At 43.2% G+C, this 22925-nt stretch overlaps 1 protein-coding gene across 17 annotated transcripts in view; it reads left to right on the top strand.

Moving 5' to 3' along the window:
- The window catches only part of FARP1 (FERM, ARH/RhoGEF and pleckstrin domain protein 1), a 175850-nt gene that overhangs the window by 150477 nt on the left and 2448 nt on the right, over window positions 1-22925 (top strand). For 13 of the 17 annotated variants that reach the window (XM_088667532.1, XM_088667537.1, XM_088667530.1 and 10 more), the window contains exons 17-26: window positions 6245-6326; window positions 8517-8754; window positions 11142-11272; window positions 13009-13077; window positions 14151-14240; window positions 14801-14883; window positions 15293-15405; window positions 16787-16950; window positions 19836-19943; window positions 21655-21806. In XM_088667532.1, the coding sequence (XP_088523658.1) occupies window positions 6245-6326; window positions 8517-8754; window positions 11142-11272; window positions 13009-13077; window positions 14151-14240; window positions 14801-14883; window positions 15293-15405; window positions 16787-16950; window positions 19836-19943; window positions 21655-21806 (1230 nt within the window). The remainder of the gene's footprint in view (window positions 1-6244; window positions 6327-8516; window positions 8755-11141; window positions 11273-13008; window positions 13078-14150; window positions 14241-14800; window positions 14884-15292; window positions 15406-16786; window positions 16951-19835; window positions 19944-21654; window positions 21807-22925) is intronic. The other 4 variants (XM_088667542.1, XM_088667540.1, XM_060273360.2 and 1 more) reach the window with 1 other exon arrangement.

Here is a 22925-nt window from a genome sequence, read left to right on the forward strand (position 1 = left end):
CTGTTCCACTCTCTTCCTGATGCTTATGTGGACTCTCCTGTTTTGTAACTTGAATCCATTGGTTCACATCCTAGCCCTCCGAAGTAGGAGACAAGGAGCTTGCTCCATCTTCCATGTGACATCCCTTTAGATTTTTGAAGATAGCTATCATATTTCCTCTCAGCCTCCTCTTGTCCAGGCTAAACTCCCTCATAAGGCTTGCTTCCCAGACTCTTGGATCATCTTGATCACCCTTCTCTGTACACGTTCCAACTTGTCAATATCCTTCTTAAATTGTGGTGCCCAGAACTGAACACAGGACTCCAGGTGTGGCCTGACCAAGAAAGAATAGAGAAGTACTATTATTTCCCTTAATTGGAGCACTATACTTCTGTTGATACAGCCTAGACCAGATGTAGGCAACCTAAGGCCCGGGGGCCGGGTGCAGCCCAATCGCCTTCTCAATCCAGCCCGCGGACGGCCCGAGAATCAGCGTGTTTTTACATGAGTAGAATGTGTGCTTTTATTTAAAATGCATCTCTGGGTTATTTGTGGGGCATAGGAATTCGTTCATTTATTTATTTTCAAAATATAGTCCGGCTCACCACATGGTCTGAGGGACGGTGGACCAGCCCATGGCTGAAAAAGGTTGCTGACCCCTGGCCTAGAAGAACATTAGCCTTTTTTTTTTTTTTTGCTGTTGCATCACACTGATGATTCATGTTAAGTCTGTGGTCTACTAAGACCCCTAGATCCTTTTCACATGTACTGTACTACTTGCAACCCATCTTATATCTGTGCAGCTGATTCTTCCTGCCACAGTGTTACATGCCAATGTGTTGTTGTTCATCTGAGGTTGTATATGCCTAATTTTAAAGACCTGCTAAGGAATAGATTATTGTTGTTATGTCCTCATATGTTAAACCATAGAAATCAAAGAAAGTGTACTTCCTTTCCCCCCATGACTGTATATAGTAAGCAAATAAACTCAATTGGACTTGTGTATGAGTAGACATGTGTAAGACTTCTCTTGGAGTTAACTATACTCACCAAAAGCAACAACATCAGCAACCTGGAATAAGCATTTCTCACTTTAACAATAAGATACACTTTGTGCTCTCGCTTCAGAGCTTGTTAAAGTCATAATATGGGGGTACTTAGAGCACTTTTACCTGGGTGCAAAGCACCTAACGTTATCTCAGTAGTCCTTACCCCTCCCCCCCAAAAAATCCTGTAAAATAAACTCAGAAGAGTGGTCTTGAAGGCATCAAAGCTAAAATGTCTGGCTCTTGGTGCCAATTGAATGAGAGGCCAGCTGGGCACCATGTGTGCAAGCAACTCTGAGCGCCTTGGAGGAACAGCTGGGTGTCAGCGCAAGAAATAGTAACAGTAAGCTAGTATTATTTCTGCAGATACCCAGCCACTACATTTCATCTTGCTTATTTTATCTCAGAGGCCCATTTGATGAAGATTGGTTTCTGAAATCTGAGTTGATTAAAGAAGGTAGTTAAAAGAATTCCTAGGTTGTAAAAACAATTATTGGGTTTTTATCATCTTTGATCCCCCTCTGCTTCATCTGTCTTCTTCCTGTGTTTGGAGATCAGTTTTCTTGTAAAGATGCTGCATATTCCTTATGGCTTCCTATCGACTATAGCAACAAGTGGTGATCAGATGTTTTGCCTTGGGCTTTCTCCTTTTCTGTTCTGGTCTCCATTTTCATGTCAGGACAAGAGCGATACTCCCTTACCAGGAAAAATGCCATAATTCAGTCATTCTGCATGTTATTTAAGAACTGCCTTCTGTTTTGAAGGGGCTATGTGTAAATCCTCTACATTTTGTTTTTCCTTATTGTAGTTTGGAATGCATGGACCCTTTGAGCCATTGTTTGAACTAATGCAACCTTTTGGTATAGTCCTGCACTCAAGGAGACTTGTTGTTGTTGTTGTTGTTTAGTCGTGTCCGACTCTTCATGACCCCATGGACCATAGCACGCCAGGCACTCCTGTCTTCCACTGCCTCCTGCAGTTTGGTCAAACTCGTGTTCGTAGCTTCGAGAACACTGTCCAACCATCTCATCCTCTGTCGTCCCCTTCTCCTAGTGCCCTCACAATTACTTCAGCATGTCAGCACCCAACAATTTCTCCTTCTCTCTGAACCACATCAGGCAGCGTACTTGCACTCAGAGTAAAACTAGGAAATCGATTCAGTCGCAGCAAAGGTGTGTAGTGGTAAAATGACTACTGCAACTGAATGGTCACATCATCATTCTTATATGTACAGCTGCTCAGAGCTTTTCCCAAAATCTGAATGCTCCTTACATTCAAAGCTTAATTTCTGGCTAAGCTTTATGTTGATTTCTACAGGACCAGTTTAATATATATTTTTTTCCTTAACAAAAAGAAGAGGAGGAGGAGGACAATTATTTACTGCTCTCCCAGTGTAATAAAATTAACATTGAATATTGAGATGCCAATAAGTGGAGAGTGGAATTATTGCTGTAAAGCATAACTTCTAGTGTTCACAGGCAAATAACAATATGTTGCTATATTTCTTATAGCATCATAATTTTTTGTTGGTTTTGGGTCCCGCTTTGGGGACTTTTATACCACTTTTGATAAAAATTAAATTTTACCTTCTTTTTTGGGTGGTGTAGCACCATTTTGTGCTTCTATTTGAGTAGAATATCATTTGGCAGTCAGGGATAATGTCCGTGGCAATAATGTTGGTAGAGAAAATAAGGGTGTATTCAACTAAGTATTGCTCATAGTAGACCCACCGGAATTGACAGGCATAACTTATTTCAATGGGTCTACTCTGCATAAAACTTAGTTTAATGCCACACATCATTTTAAATATATTTTCCTCACAAAATACGCATTTATAAATATATTTTCTGTCAAAACTGCATTTCATTTAAGAAATACATGGATTTTAATGAATCGTAACACTTTTTTGAGCTGAAAATCTTTCCCACAGAATTTGGGGGAAGTGCAAATTACGAAGGATAACAATTTTGTTCAGATCTGCACATTAGTCTGGAAGGTGTGAACCGGATCATTCTTAAAATCCTACTTATGCTGAAACAGGGTGTGACAGACTTATGAATGAACATATTCCCAAGTGACATGGATTAGAAAGAGACAGACCCACCCACCCCGAGGTCAGGCTAGCCTCTCCTGGCAATTGCGCACAATTCCTTAGGCAGCTCCACCTCATATGTTTATAAGTGGACATGAAGCAAATGCCAAGCTTGTGACATTCATTACATTTTAAAAAAGAAAATCATGCAATATTAATGTCTTGTAGCACAAACTAGTCTTTCAGGGAGAAAATGTTTTTTTGTTCTGCATATTGAGGTCTGAGAGCATTTGACAATAAAGCTGGAAAGATGCAGCAGTCTGGGGTGTAATATAATTATAAAATGTAAGATACAGCAATCTCGCTCCACTGATCCACTAATATGAAATAGTTTAGCACCTGCACTTCTTTTGGAAACTCTTTTTAAAAATTTCTTGTTGGGCAGAGATAATTCAGTGGTTGATTCTCTCTGCGATATTTGTTTTTCCTCTTACGCTTCTCGAGCTAGAAAATAATACACAAGAGGCCTGTGTAATAAGGATGCTGAATGCAAATGCATGCTCACCCAGAAGAATTGTCTCAATAGCATTATTCTTTTTATCTTAAAACATTGTGGATTCGTTGACTTGTTTTTGTTCCATAATCATAAGAACGTCTGTTTGGAAAGTGGCCCTGTTGAAATGAGCAGGAACTAAATCAGGCTAGATCCAGAGAAGTACACAGTTCTTTGCGCCCGAGGGAGCTTAGGGCCCACTGTTTGTTGAACAGCAACCTCTCCCCACCCCGCCTCCCAATGCCCCACCACAAACAACTTTTGAAAGAGAAGAAAATTACAGCAGCAATTTGAGGTTGGGCATGGAGATGTTCTGCTGAACAAAGACCCTCAGAAATCTCCTTCTACTGGCACAAAGGCCTTCAGCATTCTAGATTAACTCTTTGAATCACACAAGCCTGGCTTGGTTGGCATCCGTCTGTCTCGGGAGACAGTGGAGGAGTGCGCCTTCACAGGTAAAGCCAAACCATTGGAGACTTACTGCGCCTGCTGTGGCTGTAGAGACTGATATGGGAGAGACATGTTTTGTTCCAGCCGGGGCAGATGAAGGCATCCAATTGTGCTGATACAGGTCTGCCATGGCGTTTCTCCTCTCTGTGCTTCTCCTAGCAGTAATTCCTCCACTGGTCACTGCTATGGATGCACAACTTGACTTAATTATCTCTTGCACTGCAGTCACTCACAAGGGATTCCCATGCAACGGGGTTAATGGTTCCAGCCTTCGTGTCACATTTGCAAACAACTTTGTAACATGAGAGTTGGTCTGGGGCCTGAAGCCTTGTAGAGCATATCCTTGGGGACTTGCACATCATGCCAAACAGGAGGGCTGGCTCACACAGAGGGAGTTCACAGCTTCTTGGCTCCTCCCTGGTCCTTTTAACTCAGTGCAGCAGCTAGCCAATATTTGGCTTAGCTTGTTGCCGAACCAGGATTTTTTACCCATGATCTATAGCAAAGAACAGTTTAACCAAGATCCTGGGTTCAAACCTTGGCGCTAGACTGACCTAAAACAGCTAAGAAGAAGCAATGCTGCCATGATCTCCACCCCAAGATCCAGCACATCTGCATTAAATCATAGTTTGGCTTAGTGTTACGGACAAACATGGTCAGTGTTTTATTGGGTGTGAATTCATTCTTCTTTCTTTCTTTCTTTCTTTCTTTCTTTCTTTCTTTCTTTCTTTCTTTCTTTCTTTCTTTCTCCCAGTTAAGCCTGAGCGAAGCATGCCCCCTCATGTTTTTTTTAATTGAAAGCAAGATTATTTGTTTGCTTTTAATGTTCCGTTCCAATCCCCAAACTTAGAACTGAAGTACAGTGGTACCTTTGTTTAAGAACAGTCCCGTTTACAAACGATTCTGTTTACGAACTCTGCAAAACCGGAAGTATTGTCCCAGTTTGCGAACTTTACCTCGGACTAAGAATGCAATCCGAACGGTGGAAGGGCACCGGCGGCGGGAGGCCTCATTAGGGAAAGTGTGCCTCAGTTTAAGAACAGTTTCGGTTTGAGAACGGACTTCCAGAACGGATTAAGTTCGTAAACCGAGGTACCACTGTACTTGCATTTCAGCATATTTGGCCGCATTGCTGTCACTAAGAACCTTTGTGAATTGGGTTTTAATTCAGCTGAAACCTATAGATGCTGAATTAACTGTTGTGGATCTCAGCTGGAAACCCGAGTCTCTAAAATTCACTGTAACTGCCAGGCTGCAACTAGTGGTTTGCCCTGTAGAGCTAAATCATTTTCTTTTGACTGGAGTTGCATGTCTTAGGACCAGCTAGCACTAGAATTTTCTTGCAGTAAGAAAAAGCTGTTGTAAAGCAGTTATGTGTCTACCAAACCAAGAAGACAAGTAACTACATAACATTTAGAAGGCATCCTTGTATAGGGAAGTTTTTAAATGTTTAATTATGTTTTTATGTATCTTGTAAGCCATCCAGAGTAGTAGCTGGGGAACCCAGTCAGATGGGTGGGGTATAAATAAGAAAAAATATTATGATGGAAGAAAACATCCTTATTTTCATAGGAGAAATGTTGGAGGGTATGCTATCCCATTCACGCAAGAAGTAAAATGAATGGTTGCACTAGTCACTTGGATTGCCTTGGGGGAATTAATTAATGTTTTTTCTAGTTTGGCAGGGGGATCAAATTGATTCATTTCCAGCTCAGTCCAAGGAGGCAAGGGTTTCAGTTAGCATCCTTTAAGTCTATCCCATGATACTATGGGCTGGAACTTTTGAATTGAACATTGCAAGTACAGTATTTGTCAAATGCGTGTGTCAGTTTTCCCACTGTGTGTTAAATTTCCTTTCTGATACTATCCCAGTATTTCTTTTTCCATTCCCCCCCCCAGTTGTCGGCCCTTGTAGTTTTCAAAAGGATGCATTTGCCCTTTTGTCTTCAAAACTTCGTAGGTTTGCAAAGTTCGTGGCCTTGGCACTGTCGGAAATGCAAGCTGTTGCAAAGGAAGAATGTACCTCATGTGGGAATTAACAGCACATTAATAAGACTCCTAAATAGCAGCACAGAGCAATGTTGGGGGTTTTGTTTTGTTTTTAATGTAGAAAATCCTTTTTCTCTTTGAGTGATGATACGGTTATAATGCTTGACTGACATGGGATAATTTTGTTGTTGGCAGGGAAGGCCGCTCTAATGCCCACTTGAAAGGAGATTACCAAAGAATTGGGGACGTTATGCTGAAGAACATCCAGAATATGAAGGTATGAATTATGCACAGCCTTTAAACCCTAGTGTGGATCATATGGGAGCAGTTTATGCACGCATGCACAGACAGGCGTTCATGCAGCCATGCTTGCTTGCTCTCTTTTTGAACAACAACATCACACAGTCCCTGCTGTATTTCTTGGGAAAATTTAATAGGTTCCCTTCTACAGTCATGTCTAGTTGGCTCAGATTGTTTACCCCAGAAGAAGGCTAGTGTCGGTGTGAACAACCAGCCGTGGAAAAGCTGGAACATAAAGTGGATGCAGTGCAGTCTATATAATTGTCTTAGACACGTGTGTATAGCAAAGTGATTGGAAGGCAAAAAGGATTGAGTAGGAGAGGACATTTTGGTCTTCTGGGCGACAAACCAGACCCATAGGACCGTATTAGACTTAGCTAGCTTCCTAGTTCTGGGCCAAATCCCCTATGATGGATTTCCAGCATGATTTAGAATAATGAAGGTGGATTAAGAATGTGAAATAGTAGGGGACTTTGAATCCCCTACATTGTAAAAGGATATGATCAATTTTTGTAGTGAGTGTTAGTTTTCATCATCATGATAATTGCAAAAGATACTGGCTCTTTCAATAAATAGTGCCTTTAATCATTATTGTATTGTATTGTATTGTATTGTATTGTATTGTATTGTATTGTATTGTATTGTATTGTATTGTATTGTATTGTATGATTGGTGGTGGCCTTTGGCTAAACAAAAAAAAAATTGTGATTTGTGCTGCAATTGCTCACTGGAACAAAAAGAAGTCAATGAATTTCTGAGTGATTAGAGTGGAGTTTCTGCAGCTGCAAACTCTGCATTGTCTAAATGTCGGAAGTCATCATAGAAACAATAGTATTAAAATGTGTAGACCACCTTTTTGCCATAAGGTTTTCAAACACACAGGGGTAAGTTTTAATGTATTTCTTTTTCCTGCAAGTAGAAGCGCAGGATCACCAGTTCAAACCTGTTTTGGAAATGGTATCATAAGGGACAATTTTTTGAGATGCAGAACCAAGATCTCTATATGAAAGCACCATTTGTTTGTGCTTCTGGTCCACACATGCGTGTAGGTAAATAGGTTTGGAGGCTACTTGAGCAGCATCCAACTCCAACCAGAAGGAAGTTAACTGGGTGGGAAAAGCTACTGAGGCAATTTTCAGGTCTGGGCTTGCTCCATCAGTTTGTGGAGTGCTCTTTTGCATGGAGCGCTCTTTTATCCATGACACTCCAAGCTCTCCTTAGCCTGTGCTGATGGATAGCACACGGGGCGTACAAAACTCTTGTTTTTCCAAGGCTGACCATAACATTTAATTTGAACATTACAACCCCATGTGTCTGCTGCTATAATAACCTCCACATGGTAAGTGTAATATTCAAAAGCTTCCCATCTCAGAGGTTGAGGGAAATTCCACAAAGCATCTCCAAACCAGTGTCCAAGATGGTCAGAGATGTTTGAGCCAAAGTTCCTCACAGGCTTTCTGAAAGTGGGTGTTGTAGGGAAGATGTCACAACAGAGAAGTGACCAGACAGATCAGAAACTCATTGGATTTGTACCAGCAGAGGAAGACTGATGTAGGGCTAGGAGTTTCCTAAGATATCCGTGGTGTCAATCAGAGGTAATGAACCTGTGGTCCCTCGTCTGCTGCTGGACCACAGCTCCCATTAACCCTGCCCGTTGCCTGCACGGTCTGGGGCTGATGGGTGTTGCAAATCCAATACCACTTGAAGAGCTACAAGTTCCCTATCCCTGGTCTAAACCCTTTACATTGCTGGCATGAAAACAATAAAGAAGAAGTAGTGGTATTCAGTATGGCAACAACATGGCGCCACTCCTTTTCAAGAGATCACTGTCAGAGACGTTCCTCCAGGTACTTTCACCTTTTGAGCTAAAGCACATGGCAACCAGGGACAGAGTTTTTGTGGCACCCCACCTCAAACAACTCTGACGTTGTTTCAAGCAAAGATCTTTCTATTCTTCTAGCCTTGTAAACCCTTTTGAGCCACTACAGAAGCGGTGTTGTTATTATATGTGTTTGTACCTACTGCGCATTATCTTCTTGTGATGTTGCATTGTGTTGCATTTGATTTCATAGTTACGCTGTCGTAGTAGCTTTGCGCTGAAGATGCAGAGTTAAAGATGTACTAAATAATGACTACATCTCTGCCCCACCCCTTTTTCTCTCTCTAGCAACTGACGGTTCATTTGCGGAAGCACACCGAGGTCCTGGTTGAGCTGGAGAATGGGATCAAGAACTCTCGAAAGCTGGAAACCTTATGCAGAGACTTTGAGTTGCAGAAAGTCTGTTATCTACCACTCAACACCTTCCTTCTCAGGCCTCTGCACAGACTTATGCACTACAAGCAGATAATGGAAAGGCTCTGTAAACATTATCCACCAAATCATGTGGACTTCAGGGACTCCAGAGGTGAGTTGAGTGTTGGAGGAAATCTCCCTCAAGTAGCAGATCCAGAACTCTTAGCTCCTAAGGACATATTGCATGCAGATGGGTGTGACTGAACCCTGACAGCCCATTATTTTATTTTTTATTCTGCTGCTTTAGGAGGAGGTGATCTAGAGTAGCGGGGGGGGGGATTAAGCAGCAACCTGCTGTGCTGTGTCGCCAAACTAAGGTATGTTGGGTATGTTTAGCCTGGAAAAGAGGAGACTCGGAGGAGATATGATAGCAACCTTCAAATATCTCAAGGGCTGTCATATGGAAGAGGGAACAAGCTTGTTTTCTCCTGCTCTGGAGGGTAGGACTCGAACCAATGGCTTTGAGGTTCCAACTAAACATCAGGAAAAACTTTCTGACAGTAAGAGCTGTTGGACGGTGGAACGGTTTCCCTTGGGAGGTTGTGGACTCTCCTTCCTTGGAGGTTTTTAAGCAGAGGTTGGGTGGCCATCTGTCAGGGATGCTTTCGCTGAGATTCCTGCATTGCAGGGGGTTGGACCAGAACTCTTATGATTCTATGAAATTGGCTTCTGCAGAAGCTGCTTCTTGAGAAAAGGACAGGTGGAGTTTAGTTATATGCATTTTGTGTAATACATAGTTGGGTCCTTAACAGAGTGGTCCAGGCATATCTCTCCCCATAAGTTCAGTGGGGCTTGGATCTTGAATAAATAGGTATAGGATTTCAGCCCAACTCTCCCATACGACTCCATTTCACAAACAACTGAACAATTGTGCAGAATGCTGAAATGAGGGTGGGAATGCTTAATAATTTATATTTCACTACAACAGGGTTATCCCTTGGGCTTCATTGAAAGTAGCGTTGCACTGGAAGTCATGGCACTCCAATAGGTTCCTTAAGTAAAGCCTCTAGAGAGAGATTTAAAAACACAGACAAACACAACACAATTGTCGTTTAGGGGCATTAGCATTTCAATCTTTCAAGCTTCTTATGACATTTCTGGGAAGCCATCCAGAATAATGTGATGACCAGTGGGTGGAAAAGGTAGCTGAAATGTGTGGTTTTAAATACAGAATAGAGAAGCAAAAATGCCTGGTATTGAAACATGCCCAAAATACTGCATGAAAAGGTGCTTTAAAACAAGGAAGTGTGTTCACTAAAGTTATGTGAACTGCAGATCCACAAGCTAAAAAAATCAATTCATGGAAGACTAAGATTATTTAATTATCTTGAAACCCAGCGAAACCATGTTTTTTAAAAAATCAGAAATAACATTCCTTGAAAGAATCCCAGTGTAATAAACGGAGACAAGAGAATCTTATAACAAAATGGTGCACTTGTTATTAGTCTATATAATACTTGAATGTGTTTATACAGACCCATGAGGCAAGTAGAGCTAAAGTAGAACCTGAAATTATTTACATTAGCAGTTGTGGGTTGCTAAGTTTTCGCCCCGAGATGGAGACTGCTGGAACTCATGCCATGCTCCCTACACCAGTAGCAGGACTGGCGGGTGGCGCTGTGGTCTAAACCACTGAGCCTCTTGGGCTTGCCGATCAGAAGGTCGGCTGTTCAAATCCCCGTGACAGGGCGAGCTCCCATTGCTTTGTCCCAGCTCCTGCCAACCTAGCAGTTCGAAAGCATGCCAGTGCAAATAGATAAATAGGTACCACTGTGGCGGGAAGGTAAATGGGGTTTCTGTGTGCTCTGGTTTCCGTCATGGTGTCCCGTTGTGCCAGAAGCGGTTTAGTCATGCTGGCCACATGACCTGGAAAGCTGTCTCTGGAGAAATGCCAGCTCCCTCAGCCTGAAAGCGAAATGAGCGCTACAACCCCACAAGTCACCTTTGACTGGACTTAACTATCCAGGGGTCCTTTGCCACCTCCTGGCTCACCTACTAAGCGGGGGGGGGGATCAGTCACCGAGAGAAATGGGTGGGCAAAAGGAATGGTGGATGAGAATCGGGAGGCCCCACCATTGCCTACTGTTTCCTTGCTTTGGTGCTTCTAAAAACAAAAGTGCACCATCCCTGAGTGAAGACCTGGCTATGGGAGCTGGCAAGACTAAATCTGCCCCCAGAGCGGTAACATCAGATCTTGTGGGCAGTCATGGTCGGTTGAGTGACAGCCCTTGTATGACCTCCTTTCACTCCTGCAGCTTCCCAGGAAGGAGAGGGGCAAGGCATCAGTGAGGTTGCAAATGCACCCGCAAGAACAACAGTTTGGCTCCCCAGGGGCATCATTGCATTGCACGAACCTTGCTTCTCTCCTTCCCGGTATAAGTCGCAGTGCCTATTATGTGTGGCTCTTGAGGCATTTGGCAGAGGGAGACCCATGGATTGCAGCTCCGGCCCAGGTAATTCATCTGCTACCTCCTTCTGCATATGTGTTTCATTTCGCAGCTGCTCTGGCAGAGATTTCAGAAGCGGTCGCTCAGCTTCACAGCAGTATGCTGAAGATGGAAAATTTCCAGAAGCTACATGAGTTGAAGAAAGATTTGATAGGTATTGACAATCTGGTGATCCCAGGAAGGGTAAGTGACAGAACAACATGGGGGGGGGGGCATGTTTTAAAAATACTGTAATTGGGGTGGATGGGAAGTGTCTTGAAAGTTGTTACACTTCTTATATGAGCTTGGAATGTCTTGTTTGAATATGGCTCTGCCAAAAAAGGAGGATGTTAAACCAAAAGGGTGAGAAGCAAGGGGGGGCAGGCCACCTTACCCTTTTTTATGGCCCCCATAGCCACTGTTTCTGAATGGCTTTGAGAGGCTGTGGTTTCGCTAAAATTGGGAGAGTTTCAGGTGGGGGTGGGGGTTGTGATTTACGTACCTCTTCAACCATAAGTTGATGATAGACTTGAGATTCTACGAGTTCTCCTGAGTGTTTTGACCCAGATTGATAACTGAGAGCTTGTCTTGCCAATTCACAAATGCATACTTAGCACAAGGCAGCTTCTTATCCCCCCCCCAGTCAGATCATTGGTCCATTTGACTCCGTCTGCACACTGACTGGCAGCAGCTCTCTGGTGTTTCAGACAGGAGTCTCTCCCAGCCTTCCCTGGAGGTGCCAGGACTTGAACCTGGGATCATGCAAAGCATCTGTTGGACCACAGCACTAAAACTGGAGATAAACCTCTGCCCGTCGCCTTTTCCTCTGAAAAAGCAGGCAGAGATTTATCTCTTTATCTTAACACATTGGTCCCACAGCATTAAGGAATAAGATAAATCCTGCCTGCTCTTGGACAGTAAAAGGCATTTCTCTTACCTTAGCGCTACAGGACTCCTTTGTACACATGACCCCCTTCATTTGATTAGTGCATAAAAGGATCCTGTTTCTCAACCACTTGCTCCGCGCACTGCTTCAAAACACTACTTCTCAGAAACAAACAAAATACAAAGATTGCATATGTTGGAGGCAGGTGACTTGACAGTCAGAATGGGATCAGCAGTTACCTGCACTGGTAAAGGGAGGGTGGGTTCTGCATCAATCGGACTAGGAAAATAAATGCACCATAGGTGGATTCTGTACCAAGAACTGTGATTCTCGATGGACCATCAGGGTATGCCATCACCCTAGGAGATCTAAGTCCTTGCATTGTAAAATATATTTTTAATGGGATGATTCCTGTTTCACATCCTGTCTTTGTGCCATTGCTGCTGGGAGCTACATGCAGAAGCAGCCTGCTATAAATGGACACTTTGAGGATGAGCCAGTTGTACTTCTTTCCACATTCAGCTGGCATTTGCTCAACAAGGCTCTGTGTAGCCTTCCTGGCTAATGTGTTGCCAGCCTCTCATGGAGGTGCAGAAGGAATTAAGGGATGTTTGGTTCCCCTCTGACTTAGTTTGTTAAATGACGTTATGCGGTAATAACTCTGTTCCTGGGTTCTGTTTATTGTTCATTACCATGGCTCTTATTTTTTAATTGCATCCTGTCCTCTTAATTCCCCTCTTCCCCTTTTGCTCAGTGCCCAGCATGATAAGACAATCCCACTTACCACCTCATTGCTCTGCAACAAGTTCCGAGTATTTTCTAAATGTCACCCAACTTCCATTTCATAACTTCTGACGCAATGTCAGAGCGAGGCCTTATGGACAGAACAGCAGAAGTGGCCTAGAGGATATCTCTTGCATGTAGCTGAATTACAACGGGGTGGGCAGGCATAACGTAATAAATTGAGTGATGCAACGTTAATTAGGCCCAGACTTTCAGCCAGATGTTTGAATACTGCTCTGACATGGCATGTTTTGTTTCCATTCCTGCACAGGAGTTTATTAGACTGGGTAGCCTTAGTAAGTTGTCTGGAAAGGGCTTACAGCAGCGGATGTTCTTCCTGGTAAGTGGCAGGAATGTTTGTGTGTACTCAAACACAACTGTGCAATAAATGGCAAGTGATGGGAAAGGTGGGGGGAGGGAGAAGCTCACAGAAGGAGTTTGATGCAAATTGTAAAATAATCTAAGAAAACAACACTACACAAACTCACAGGGGAAACAGATCACAGCCCCTGGCATACGAGTTGCATCCAAATTAGGATGGTGGTTTCACTCCCAACAAACCATAATCACTAAGCCAAGTGAAACAAGCCATGATCCCTGGTTCAGACATGATGGTAATCCAAGGATCACGTTTGGTTTCTTCAGCATAGGTAGCTCCTCTTCTTTGGCAATCGCTCGTAGCCAAGTAAGATCATCTTTCATGAATGTGGTCTTAAAAGCATGGGCAACACACAAATGGACAAGAAAGAATCATGACAAACCATTAGCTACGGCTTACTGTGATTTGTAAACAAGATCTATGTCTGAACTGGGCCGCTATCCTTTCCTTTCGTCTTCCTGTTTAATTTGCATAAATGTGTAGTAGTGACCTGGTACATATTACAATAAATCAACTGATATTTTCAACCTTTGGTGCGTCATCTTTGAGTCCCAAAGGCCACATATGCATGACTTGAAGGGTCTGCACCTGGTTCAAGAATGGAACAAAGCCAGCTCCTGAAATACCAGAATCTGCTACCTTGTCAATACGCAGCTTAAAACGCAAAGCAAACCATCTTTGGGGATGGCAAAGCAAACTTCCCTTTGCGTCCTGTGTCTCTCAAGACTTACTTACTTATTTTTGTGATCTTAAGATATGAAACTCTGGATGCTGAGATATATTTGGGCTACTGAATGCCAGGGATGGGGACAACAGCCCAATATTGGAAGCATGTCTAAGTGTTTCCCACACTGTTGGATCATGTGATTAGACCCCTGAAATAGTGTGTGGTCACAGGTACATACATTACACACAGAGTGATGGGCACATTTGTAGGCTCTGTGTGCTACCTCCAGATGGCTAGACCTATGAACCAAGCCTTTAAATCTCCTGTTTTCAACCAAGTTACATTCCTTCTTGTGTTTGCGTTTTAGTTCAACGATGTCTTGCTGTACACAAGCAGAGGCCTAACAGCATCAAATCAATTCAAAGTCCATGGGCAGCTTCCGCTATATGGTATGATGGTAAGTACGAGCTGTGGATTGATCAGTTAGCTGCTGTAAATCTCAAATCAAATTACGTTGTGGTTGATACCTTTTGTGTCTTTATATGAAATGAAAGCCATTTCGGGAATTTTTGAGGCAAATTAGAAATGAGAATGCATGCGTGCTGTTCTAGGGGATAGTGATAAATGGAGTGGCATTAAATCATAGTCGTTTTTTTAATTTGTGTTGGTACACAATCAGTTGATAACCAGTGAAATCAGTTGATAACCAAAGCCTAAAACAAGATGATTCCCTAGGAACATGGAAAATAATAGTTTTCAAAATAGATACCTTGCATTTGGCATTCACCACTGAAACATCACTGAAACATAACTGCTGCTTCAGCCTCAGAGGTGACCGGTGATACTGCTTCTATCTGTGGGCTGTTAAGATTGTTGAATGAAAAATAACATAGCGAAATTGACTTGCAAGGTGGTGTGTTGTTTGATAAGAGATTGAGTGCTTGGGGGGCTCGTTTAATTTCATTGTACACAGGTTGTACAATGACAATAAAGGTATTATTATTATTATATCCTCAGATTGAAGAGAGCGAAGAAGAATGGGGGGTTCCTCACTGCTTCACGCTGAGAGGTCAACAGCAGTCCATTGTTGTGGCTGCAAGGTAATTTCCACTTTGCACGTTCTCTTTTTTGCAACTTGTCAAAAAAAGATTATTATTCTAGGCAATTTATTATAATAGTTCACTGTAATTACATTTGTAATCAGTTGTTTTCAACATATGAGAACACACTAAAACTAGGGTGTTCTTAGAGTGTAGCTCAGGCATAGGCAAACTCAGCCCTCCAGATGTTTTGGGACTACAACTCCCATCATCCCTAGCTAACAGGACCCAGTGGTCAGGGATGATGGGAGTTGTAGTCCCAAAACATCTGGAGGGCCGAGTTTGCTTATGCCTGGTGTAGCTTAAGGAAACGGGCTGAAAACTTGCATTCAGCTAAAAAAATTGACCAGCTTATGAAGCTCATAACTGCTTGCAGTAAAATGAACAAGATCTCCCTTCCTGTTCCTAGCAGCCGCATGGAAATGGACAAGTGGACTGAGGACATACAGATGGCCATTGACTTGGCAGAGAATTGTAATGGCCCAACTCCTGAATTCCTAGGGGGCAGCCCACCAGACACTAGTAAGTACAGACTTGAGGTTGCAGTTTGCTGAAAACACAGCCACGTAGTATGAAGTCTATTGCATGATGTAGTCTATTGCACAATGTAGCTATAAACAGTTCTTTTGACTGCACATTTAAAGACGTATGATCAGCATTACCTATTTTAGGTCAGATAGAATGCATGGAAATAGATTTATTTATTTTTACAGTGCCTTCATTGGCTATTTTTATTCAGCTATAGCAACCCTAGCAAGGGTGCATTTTAAGAAAGTTAAGGAACTACGGTTAGGTTGCAATCCCATACAGGTCTGCCATAGTCGAAACAAAATTAGAAAATCCCTTCCAGTAGCACCTTAGAAACCAACTAAGTTTGTCATTGGTATGAGCTTTCATGTGCATTCACACTTCTTCAGATACATGTATCTTCAGATACATGTATTCTTCAGATCTGTGTATCTGAAGAAGTGTGCATGCACATGAAAGCTCATACCAATGACAAACTTAGTTGGTCTCTAAGGTGCTACTGGAAGGGATTTTTTAATTTTGTTTCTGCTTAACATTGCGAGCTAGCTCCACTGAACTTAACAGGACTTATTCCTAAGTGAGATGTACAGGATTACATTAAAATACCATTAGTGCTCTAAACCAATGCCACTGAGAATGTATCACTTTCCATACAGAATTGGGTGAGCTTATCCAAAAAAACCAGATCCTATGCTTTTTCCACTTGCAAATACGTCCCACTGTGTTCACTATGCAAGTGTGCATAGCAATGCACCTTTGAACACGTTCAACTAAGTTGTTGCTGCAGAATGTGACCTTTTCCCCTCTCCTCCTCCAAGGCTCTGCTCAAGAGGGTCAGGAGAACAAAATGCACACAAAGTTGTTTTACTTTCAGAGGTCACAGTGCAACAGGGAATTAAAAGTGTGCTCAAGCCTAAAGAAAGCAATAGACGAAGCGTACAAATTCCATGTTGGATTGTGGCGTAATTTTTCTCTTGCTATAGAACATGGAATTTCTTTATTTTTTAAAACCTACTTCTTTCCCCAATACAGTGGTACCTCTGGTTACAAACTTGATTTGTTCCCGAGGACCGTTCTTCAGCTGAAACTGTTCTTATCCTGAGGTGCGCTTTCGCTAATGGGGACTCCCGCTGCATGCACACCTCTAGCGCGCAATTTCCGTTCACATTCTGGGGCAAAGTTCGCAACCAGGAGCAGCTACTTCTGAGTTAGCGGAGTCTGTAACCAGAAGGGTTCGTAACCAGAGGTACCACTGTACTTCACAGGTTTGGAAAGTTTTAAGCTTTACCAGAAGTAGCCTTTTGCTTAATGTTTTCATAGTTTGTATCTTCTACAAGGGGGGAAAAAAGAGATGGTTTCTCCCTGCGTTTCATAGAATCCCCCGAGGAATCCACTGTAGACCAGGAATCGGAAGACGATCTCAATGCGTCCCGCACCTCCCTTGAACGTCAGGCACCTCACCGTGGCAACACGACGGTGCACGTCTGCTGGCACAGAAATACCAGCGTTTCCATGGTCGACTTTAGTATTGCTGTGGAGGTATCTGCCTCAGAACAACCTGGTCTGCAGCCCCTGGAGAGGACTGTTCTTCAGGGACAATTTCCTTTCCGCCTTCTCAGAGGAAGCAACAACCAATCATTGCCTCCCTTTGTTTCTGGGGAGTTGGCATTCAATTATATATTAAACCTCATTTTAACAAATTCCTTTTTTTAGCAAATTATGAATCGTTTTGGTAAACACTGCATTTTTTCACAGTTCTAATTTAATTTCCAAATATTGACATAGTATTTCCTCTGAGCATTTTGTTGCTGTTGGCTGTTTTGTTTTTAATCTCGGAAAGGATGTTGTTCCTGACTCCGGCTGCTGCATTTTAATGCAACTTTATTTTAGGCTGCCCCCCCCCTCTTTTGGATTCTTGAAGTTGTTCTCTTCTCAGTCTCATCTGCCTCCCTCCACTTGTGTTCTCTCTATCACAGGAAGTCTCTGTGTGTTTTTTGATGATGTATTTGACTACAGCTAAACCAATTTTACACAGATCAGTTGGCTATTGAATCAAAATGCTTCAGCTCATTGAAATGCAGAATACATGCAACAGTATTGCGTTTTAATGACAGCTAATTTCAGCTTTCTTGTGGAAGTTCCACAATTAATTCCAGTGCTTTAGAAGAGACTATTTGTAGAGATCATGAGCCTTTTGAAAGTCACTTCCTTAAAGATAATACTCCCTCAGTGTTGCTGGAAAATAACAGAATGAGCAAACAGTTCTTGTAAAGCAAATAAATCTTCAGTAAAATTGGTTCCAGACAATAGGATAACACAGAACTTGAAGTAAACTATAAATTGGTTTAGCTTCTTCAAGGTACCTGCAGACACCCATTCTCAAAAAGAATGCCTCTAGGTTGCTTTTAAGTTGCATTGTGTAATGGGGCGGCTATTCAACTAAATGGCGCAGGGACAAAATTCTCCTCCTGGGCTGCAATTCTATACAAACCTAGTTAGCAGTGCATCTCCTTGGAACTCAGTTAAATGCATAGCTGCCAAGTTTTCCCTTTTCTCGCGAGGAAGCCTATTCAGCATAAGGGAAAATCCCTGTAAAAAGGGGATAACTTGGCAGCTATGGTTAAATGAGTACTTCAGTGGACATGTTAAGAGGACTGCATTGCTAAGCCTCCCCCCTATGCATTAACACCATTTATTTTTGAGTTTAAATGATCAGCATGAACTGTGGAGCAACCTAGATGCAGATCCCACACTTTATACATCTGTCTTCCGTTCTGCAACTGCCCCTTGGCAGGCAGAGTCGCAGTCATACTGTCTCTTAAAGTCTGTGGGTAATGTCACATCAGTATCATAGTTTATGCTTTCTTTCTGTGTCTCTCCCTCCTTTCTGTCTGTCTCTCTCTCTCTTGTGGTGGAAGATCCTCTCACTGTCAGTGACTGTCCTTCCCTACCTGCTGGACTGATCAGTGATCAGCGGCCTGTTACCATTTCATATGTCTGCTGGTACCGAATGCAAAGCCTGTCCGTTTATGATACCCTCCAAAGTGCTGAGGTAACCGAAACAGAAATTAGGAACAGTAAAAGGAGAACAGGCACTTTTGTACTCCAGCATACTCAACACCCTGTCAGGTTTTCAGAATTCAGCTGGTTTCTAAAATAAAATAAAAACAACCTTATCAGTTCACTGCTATAATTGCTGGTGATATGAGGAACATTCTGTTTGTCTGTCCCTTTGGCAAATTCTAGTGGAGACAGCTTATTATGTTATTAAACCAGAAGCAGAATAAAATATATCAGCAATGGTTAATATATTCCACTTGGGGAGCAGAGGCAGTGAATATTTTCAAGTTAGAACGGGTGTTTATCACTCCTTTGTCAAAGCACATCAATTCAATTGGGGGTGGGCAGGAGGCAGGCGGGTACCCAGGGAGTGACCCCTGGGTGACTTACACCAGATTGGCAAAGCTCTCTGGACTCCCAAATCCCTAACCATCGCAACCATTAAAAGCCCCTCCCAGATTAGGCTATGAAACAAAGGCGGTTTTGGAGCAAGGATGGAGGGAACTAGACCAGAGTTTTTGTCCAGGACTAAGCATGTTCACAGAGGCACCCTGTCCTTAATTCATTGCAAAGGTCCACACAGCCCGGAACATTTTACACTCAGCACGGCTTGGTGAACCTTACGTTTCTGGATAAAAAAATTCAGTATATCCTACTCACCAAAACAAATTGAATTTTTGCATCCAACAGAACGCCCTCCCTCAAATTAGCTGTTATTTTTTCCCTTCCTTCCCAGAGAGGAAGTTTACAGGTGCTTATGTTTGAAGACTGCCAACTTAGCTTGCTCATTTATTTACATTTATACCTCAGCCAAAACCCTTATAATCGATGACACCACAGTCCAGGTTCATGGTTTTTCCTCAAAACTGTTCCAGGCCTGCAGAGGGGAGGGGACAGCCTATTTCCTAGGTTTATTTCTGTTCATGCATTATATCTGGTGCTTTCAGTTAATTAAAGGATGTGCTTTGATTTTTCCTAGTAATTTTAAACATCTGCGCTTGTGTGCAGGACTTAAATCATTTGCGTAGAGATGCCTGTTCCCGTAAAAAGGTTGCTAAATATAATATTAAAGCTAACACCCTCCCACCCTAATATAGATATAGAACTTCTTCCTGGAATGAGGTAACAGCAGATTATTTCTTTCCTTAGAAAATCAATTTACAAGCAAGCCTCATTTAAAGAATGATAGGGAATTCTGAATCTGGAACTCTTAATAATGGTAAATGACCAATGGAGAAAAAAAAATCAGCCAGTTTCAATTAGAAAAGTATGGTTTTACATGAGGCCTGTTTTTCCATCAGCCTGTTTTTCCATCTGCATATGACTTAATTCAAGTTTGCTGCACTATCTCTCTTCATTTTCAGAACCAACTCTCTGGAAACCTTTTGAGAAAGTTCAAAAACAGCAATGGCTGGCAGAAGCTTTGGGTGGTATTCACCAATTTCTGCATGTTTTTCTACAAATCCCACCAGGTAGGTAACTGATTGTTGGAAGTTAAGAGATGAATATAACTCTTAACTGTTCACACATTACAAAAAAAAAAGTTCCTTGCTATGCACTGTTGATTGTCCCAAAGGATGCATTTTCAGAGATAACTGAAGTTTTTGTGAACTTTATGGATACAAAGTTCTTCTGTGAAAAAAGTTGAAAATGTTTAACTAGAATCAGGCTCAACCCTAATATTAATAAGGCAACTGCTTTAGGCAGAAGATGTTCAGGAGTAGCCTCTGCCCCCCCAATCTGGCCTGCTGTCTCCGGTGTGGCGGTAGATATCATCCTATCACCAATGTCAAAGGAAAGTTTCACTGCCAGTCCAGTCTGGAATGGGGAAGTGTCATCTTGTCAGCCTCGGGTGCAAAATGTATTGGACTAGGCCCTGACTGTGGTCAGCTTGGAAGCTGCTACCATTATCAGTAGAGGCTTTGACTCGTACACTTTCCCTAGAAATATGAGGTCAGGGGCAAAATAAGACAGAACTATTCTGTAACAGGTGGTCCAGCCACTGTCCTCTCCAAAAAGGTCAATTCAACATTTGTTCACTAGGGTGGGGCGGAGGGGAACAAAAAAGATCACCATGTTAATTTGAGGCCACTTCCCCATTACTTTGAGCACTTGGGAAAGAAAACATTAGCGTTCAACATTACTGCTTAGTCCAAAGGCACTTGAAAGGTGCTGCAGTTATTTAAAAACCACTTCAGTGTTTAACTTGGGAATGTGTGCTTATTATTCCATGGTGTAGTTACTGCTTTAAGAGGTCAAAGTTCTGCAATAGAAACTTCTGCTTATTTGCATGAAACAACCACACAAAACCCTTCTCTTTTTTTGGTATATTTTTGCTGAGAGGAAAAATGGCGGTTGAAATTAGTGCAGACAGGTGTATATAGAAAATCAAGGGAATTAGCATACAGACCGGCCACTGTGGGTGGAGATTGGCAAGGCTTTTGTGTCCATTTGTCCCATTCAGCAAGAGCACCAACAGATTTCCACCTGGGTATGTGCTCTATATATATATTTTTAACACTGACTTTTGAATTGCTGTCACACACACACAGTGTCACACACACACAGGTGAAGCGTGAGGTAAGAAACTGATTAATAGTAGGATGACAGGCTACTTGGGGTAGAGGGAGAGAGGAAGCAGCATTTCCTTCAACAAGGGATGCAGCCTTCTGGTGAATAGTTTCCATGCAGACTCACTTCACAGCATCCTTCTAGGTCAGCGATGGCCAAACTTAGCCCTCCAGCTGTTTTGAGACTAAAGTTCCCATCATCCCTGACCACTGGTCCTGTTAGCTAGGGATGATGGAAGTTGTAGTCCCAAAACAGCTGGAGGGCCAAGTTTGGCCATCACTGATCTAGGGGATTGGAGGAGCCAGAAGAAAGGGACAGTCTCTCACACACACACACCCCAAAAAACCACCTGCTGGGCGGAGCTTTGAAGGGCCTTTGGAGTGACTCACTTCAAATAGTGCCAATCTGATGAGGAAGACTACAGCTTTTGGATTTGCACCCAGATGCCTCATTTCCCTCCCAGCTGTGAGCCTACCAGGGCCATATATGAGAGCCATTTTCTGTTTAGGCACCAAGAATCAGTGAAAATTGTGGGGACACAGTATTCTGGATAAAGAAAAGTGACTTCTGGGGGATGGTCTGTTTGGTGAACGATTTCTCTTTTGTTTTTAGGACAATCATCCTCTAGCTAGCCTTCCTCTGCTGGGTTACTCTCTTACCATTCCTTCTGAATCTGAGAACATTCATAAAGACTATGTCTTTAAGCTACACTTCAAATCCCATGTGTACTATTTCAGGGCGGAGAGCGAATACACGTTTGAAAGGTATGTCAGTTTTCTGTGAGCTGAAATGTCATTGCTTTTTAACTCCTTACTGCAAGACAGTGTGGCTTGATCAATGTGGGCCAGAGGGGAAAAGTTAATACAACCAGTGGTCTATGGTATTAAATGTATGTATGCAAGTCTCCACTCCGTGCTATACCGTATTTTCACTCCATAAGGCGAACCTAGTTTTTAGAGGAGGAAAACAAGGGGGGCAAATTCTTTTCTAGGCTCAGAAGGAAGGAAGGGGGTGTGTGAGAGAGAGAGAGAGAAGGAAGGAAGGGTTGAAAGAGAAAGAGAGGGAGGAGGGGAGGGAAAGAGAGAGAGAGAGAAGGCAGGAAGGAGTGAATGAGAGCTGCCGCCGGCTCTGGCAGGCGCAACCGCGGCTACCCCCATTCTTGCGAGAGCTGGCGGCAGCATCAAAGCCACGAATGGAGTGCTGAAGCATCCGCCGGCTCTGGCAGGGACAGGCCTGGTAGCTGCAGTTGGGAGAGGTGCTGCGCCTCTCCCAACCGCAGCTACCAAGCCTGCTCTTGGCAAGCTTCACTCCATAAGACGCACAAACATTTTCCCTTCCTTTTTAGGAGGGAAAAGGTGCATCTTATGAAGCGAAAAATACAGTAAATAGAGGCACCTATGAGCATACAAATATTCCACTGGATTAAAATACTTAAGGTGTGTGCCTGTTGTACAATACAGTGGAACCTTGGTTTACGAATTTTCGGTTTACGAACTATCCTAACCCAGAAGTTGTAAACCGAGGTGCCCGAGGCCTACTGAGCATCCGAGGCCTTCGGGGAGGCCGGGCCTTCGCTCCGATGCCTCCTGGAGGCCCGGAGCGAAGGCCCAGCCTCCCCGAAGGCATCGGAGCGAAGGCCAAACCTCCCCGAAGACACCGGAGCGTCTGATACCGTCAGGGAGGCTGGGCCTTCGTTCCGATGCCTCCCAGAGGCCGGGGAGCGTTTTCGCGGCTGCAGCCCAGTGGCGGAAACGCTCCCCGGCCTCCGGAAGGCATCGGAGCCGGGACTTCGTTCCGATGCCTCCCAGAGGCGAGGGAGCGCTTTCGTGGTTGCAGCCGTCGCGGAAACGCTCCCCGGCCTCCGCGAAGGCATCGGAGCGAAG

Source organism: Zootoca vivipara, chromosome 4, assembly GCF_965207765.1.
Source record: "Zootoca vivipara chromosome 4, rZooViv2.hap1.1, whole genome shotgun sequence".
NCBI lineage: Eukaryota > Metazoa > Chordata > Lepidosauria > Squamata > Lacertidae > Zootoca > Zootoca vivipara.